A 4,301-nucleotide genomic window follows, 5' to 3' on the forward strand; every position below is an offset into this window, starting at 1 on the left:
TTTAATCTCCTCCATGTGGGTTCGTCACCTTTTATACTGCATTGCACGTCTGTATACTTGCAAATGTAGTATTTTTAGGAATTTATTATTAGTTTTGTGTACTTAAATTGCACCCTAGAAATCACAACAATTATACACTAATTCTCATACCGTTCCAAATGTCTACTTTTATAGGATGAAAGAACTATAAAATATCAATGCTGCAATAGAAATTAAAAAAATATATATGATGAAAAACAATGAAATTAATGTTTCGATGAACTTATACTAACCCCTACTTTCTACACTTGTCCATCTCAATAAAAATAACTCACTTTCGATCTTATGCATGTCCGAACAAAAATGACCAATTTTCAAAATCAAAAAAATATAATACTAGTATCTATTTCTTTTTACTATATTTATGCATAAAATAACACCGCATAAAATTAACATGTCCATAAGTCGCCCAATAACTAAATCATCTTCCTTAAAAGAAAGTGAGTGCTAAAATTGATTCGAATACAAATAATAAACGTAAAAAGATTTTTATCAAAGGAATAATAAATATAATAATTAGTTATAACTAAATATTTCAAACGAGTACTTACAAATATATGCTAAATTAACAATTATAAAGGGGTATTGCAAATTGTAAAAATAAACATTTTTCCCGTTTTTTAATAAATACAATCTCGTACAATATCATTTTCAAACGATTGTATTATAATAGTCCTACAATATTGACAATTAGACGAATCGCTTCAGCGCTTGCAATAATATGAAATACATGTGAAATCAAGAAAGAATACTATGATAGCCAACTCTGTATTTGCAAAGACGATTATAAAAATTGAACATCCATTGGAAGAACTAACCAACCAAAAATAAATAATTTACTCACATGGAAACATAGCAGTTTTCATAACCAGAAAATTGAAATACAAACCCCTTTTTAAATTTAGGTAGAGATGCCATCTCCAATTCAGAAACACCAAAATCATTTCTGTCACACCCAACAACACCCACAACTTCAGAATACCGTGTACAAGATGACGACAACGCTGCGCTGAAAAGCATTTCAAAAGCAGTAAACAAGTTTCAAGGTTAATGGAAGTTCATCAAAGTTAACAGTCAAGTGAAAAGATAAGAATGCCCGAGGAAAACTACTTACCGTGACAATTAGAGACCCTGTTCAATAAGATAGTCACCTATCTTCTCAACAACCATGTTGCACTGCCCCGGAGCCATCGGCTCGTCATATATACCAATGATCAAGGCCAAATTGGTCTTTTTGATGGTAGCACCACCAGATCCCTAAACAAACACAAGCAATATCCATTCAAAGAATGAATGCAACATATCACTACAGGCTGTCACAACATAACATTTCAATCGTGGGAGATCTACTTTCAAAATGGGACACCACCCTTCCCAAGAAGGAAAGAAAAATATGAACCCTAATTAGCTGGCAAAGTAAAAGAATCTCATCATCAGGCCAGTGTAAAGGCCATTAGAGCATCTGTAACCCTTGGGGCCGGGCCGCAAATTGCGAGTCCCGGCCCGTCCCATGCATTACACGGAAGGGCGGCACGGCTCAGGCCCGTCCCGGTGACGCGTGACCGGCCTGGGGAGCGTCCCGAGTCCCGGCCCGGGACGGGGTTGCACGGAGACGGGCCGCAAGTCCCGCGTCCCGGCCCAGCGTTGCACGGTGACGGGCAGGGCCGCAACCAAATTTTTTTTTATATTTTAAATTCGAAATTTTTTTCTATAAATACTACACCATTTTCATACACATTCAACTTCACATTCAACTTCAAATCTCTTCCTAGAATTCGAAAAAATGCCTCCTCGTCAAAGAATATTCGAAGATCAATTGACCCGAGTGTTAGGAGAGGCGGTACCGGCAATCCAAGAAGAAATGAACAACGAAGTTGAACGCTTCCAAGAAGAAATGAACAACGAACAAGATAACGTCACTTTGTGGAGCGACGATCCGCTCGCCAGCACCGGGAGTAACTACGTTGTCACCGAGCCGCCCGTGCAGGGCCTTCCTCACGACATCCGCAATGTCATGGCTCGTTCAGCTGCGATGCGCCAAGAGGAACAACACACTCGCCTCCAAGCCGATCTAATCGAAGAAATTTGGACTCGCAACAACGTTTTCCAGCATTGACGTTATGTTTTCATGTATTTTATTTTCAGTTTGAAAATTTATATGTTGTAATTTTGCAGTATTCGATGAAATTAAATTTTCCGTGTTATAAATTTACAGCGTTTTTTATTTTACTTTCAAAATAGGTTGGAGTTGTGAATAGTGTCATTTATTAGTTGCGGTCCGGGCAGCAACCTGCAGGGTTACAGCAGTTGGGGCCTGGGCCGCAACTGTAGAGGAATGATGACGTGGAGGGGACTTGGGGCCGGAAATGGGGACGGGGTTACTGATGCCCTTAGACATGCTACCCACAACTTGAAGACTGATAGATCATAGATACATTATTGATTAACAGAGTTGAAGATTAGAATAAGTGAGTAAATCACAATACCTTCTTCCCTCGGATAACCGCATTAGGCTCGCCTTGAATCACCATGTATTTAGTTCCCCCAATGTACAATCCAGTAGGAGCCAGTGAACCAGGATTATCAAAGTCATTCATGATAGCTGTTACCTCCTCAGGCTTGAACTACACGAGCATTCAATTTTTCAAATTAAGCAAAAGGAAATCAGTATTAGTCACTCACTAATTTATCATGCAGATAACAGGCAGCAAAAATGCAGGAAACAATTTTAATGCATCCAAAATGTTCGGATAGAACGTTAATATGTTCTCCTTCAAACTGTTTCATCGAGTATTCTTTAACAGAATTTATGATATACTATATGAGTAAAAACTATAATCAAATTCTCTCAATGGAAAACGATCAACAGATTCACGATCAACATCACTTTTTCAATGAAACGGTGATTAAACAAGGAATATAAACCCAAGCACTTTAACATAAACAGACAACTGAGCAGAGAGCAAAATTGTCAAACAGTCTCCGACAACTACTCTAATTACCATCAATACAATCATCAACAACTGAACGCATCGCCGCTAATCAGATCAAGAAGTAAAATGTCAAATCAAATTAAACAAAGCGATTTTCCAGCAGATCCGCAAATTCAACTAAATCAAATGATTAAAAAGAACTGCAAATTTACCCTAATACTAAATCAAAGCATAACCAAATCGACACAATCAGCATTAAAGTAACGGATCTCCACCGTCACAAGCAGCTAAACAGTTCAAAATCAAGAGAAAATACGAATCGATACTTCAGATCTTAAAATTGAAGCAATAAAAGGAGTAGAAAATAGTTAGCCGGAGTGAGAAAAGGACGGCAGACCTGAGGGAAGTTGGAGCTCTGGGCCCAGACGCTGCCGTCGTGACCGACGATGGCGGAGGAAGTGAGGTGGCAGCCGTCAACATCGGCCATCAAGTGGTCGTCTATGTATGATTGCCACGACATGGTTGCGATGGAGAAGCGAAGATAGAAACAGAGTAATGTGGTGTGTGTAGAAAGAGAATGATAGCGTGAAACCAACGGAAATGGGGAATGGTGCGGTGGACTTTCCTCCCCTCCAATCATCACATTTTATGCTTGAGGTCTGCGCAAAATCTCGTCATGCCATCCATGCCATCATAACGCTTTTGCTATACCGTTCCTTAAATTATTATTTACGGGCCTCACTGTACGTTTTTACTCCATTCCTTAACTAAGGAACGGAACCTGCAACCATCCGTTCTTTATCCGTTTCTTAACCGTTCCTTAAATTACTATTCATTCAATTTCATTTTTTATTTTTATTAAAAATTACAACTTAAAAATCTAGAAAATAAAAAACACACAATTAAAATCCTAAAAAATTAAACGTTGCATAATTTAAAATACAAATTTAAAGAAAATAAAAAAAACTACTTCGCCGGCGAATCATCCCCCGAATGCGATCGAGATGGAGGGGGAGTCGGAAGGCCAAGTTGTGCTGCCATATGCACAATTCCGTTCCACTAGGCCGCGTATTGGGAGGGCGAGAAGCGGGAAGTGTCCGCCATTGTGGCGGTCATGTACACCGCCATAAGGGTGTTCGAGCCTCCCCCGAGCCCGCCTGGCTTGATTCACCTCAGCCCTTCCTCGCTCTACCCGCCTTCGTCCCTTGCGGCCGACGGCGCCCACGGCTGGATCCCCCGTCATCGCCGGCCGTACCCGCAAACTCCTGCGGTGCGCCCTCTTGTCCGCCGCTGCCCTCACCGGTGTCACCAGACGAGTATTGGCCACTC

The 4,301-nt window shown here is 40.3% G+C and overlaps 1 protein-coding gene across 2 annotated transcripts; it reads right to left on the reverse strand.

Moving 5' to 3' along the window:
• Window positions 1-853: 853 nt before the first annotated feature.
• LOC121805103 (profilin-like) lies at window positions 854-3,624 on the reverse strand. 2 transcript variants are annotated; one of them, XM_042204892.1, is made up of 4 exons: window positions 3,370-3,624; window positions 2,526-2,663; window positions 1,154-1,296; window positions 854-1,043 (listed from the first exon to the last, which is right to left on the reverse strand). In XM_042204892.1, the coding sequence occupies exons 1-3, from the start codon at window positions 3,610-3,612 to the stop codon at window positions 1,162-1,164; spliced, it is 516 nt and encodes a 171-aa protein (XP_042060826.1). In that variant the 5' UTR covers window positions 3,613-3,624; the 3' UTR covers window positions 854-1,043; window positions 1,154-1,161. The 2 variants fall into 2 exon arrangements, with proteins under 2 accessions (XP_042060826.1, XP_042060825.1); XM_042204891.1 differs by having other exon boundaries at window positions 854-1,048; window positions 3,370-3,619.
• Window positions 3,625-4,301: the final 677 nt, after the last annotated feature.

Source organism: Salvia splendens, chromosome 5 (genome assembly GCF_004379255.2).
Source record: "Salvia splendens isolate huo1 chromosome 5, SspV2, whole genome shotgun sequence".
In the NCBI taxonomy this organism is placed as follows: Eukaryota; Viridiplantae; Streptophyta; class Magnoliopsida; order Lamiales; family Lamiaceae; genus Salvia; species Salvia splendens.

Bases quoted from the DNA above. Each gene is read 5' to 3' on its own strand.
- LOC121805103 (XM_042204892.1), bottom strand. From the start codon at position 3,612: ATGATTGGAGGGGAGGAAAGTCCACCGCACCATTCCCCATTTCCGTTG. The intron at 2,664-3,369 runs GTCTGCCGTCCT...ATGCTCGTGTAG, and splicing joins AGAGCTCCAACTTCCCTCAG to TTCAAGCCTGAGGAGGTAAC. The intron at 1,297-2,525 runs GTATTGTGATTT...GTGTTTGTTTAG, and splicing joins CGGTTATCCGAGGGAAGAAG to GGATCTGGTGGTGCTACCAT.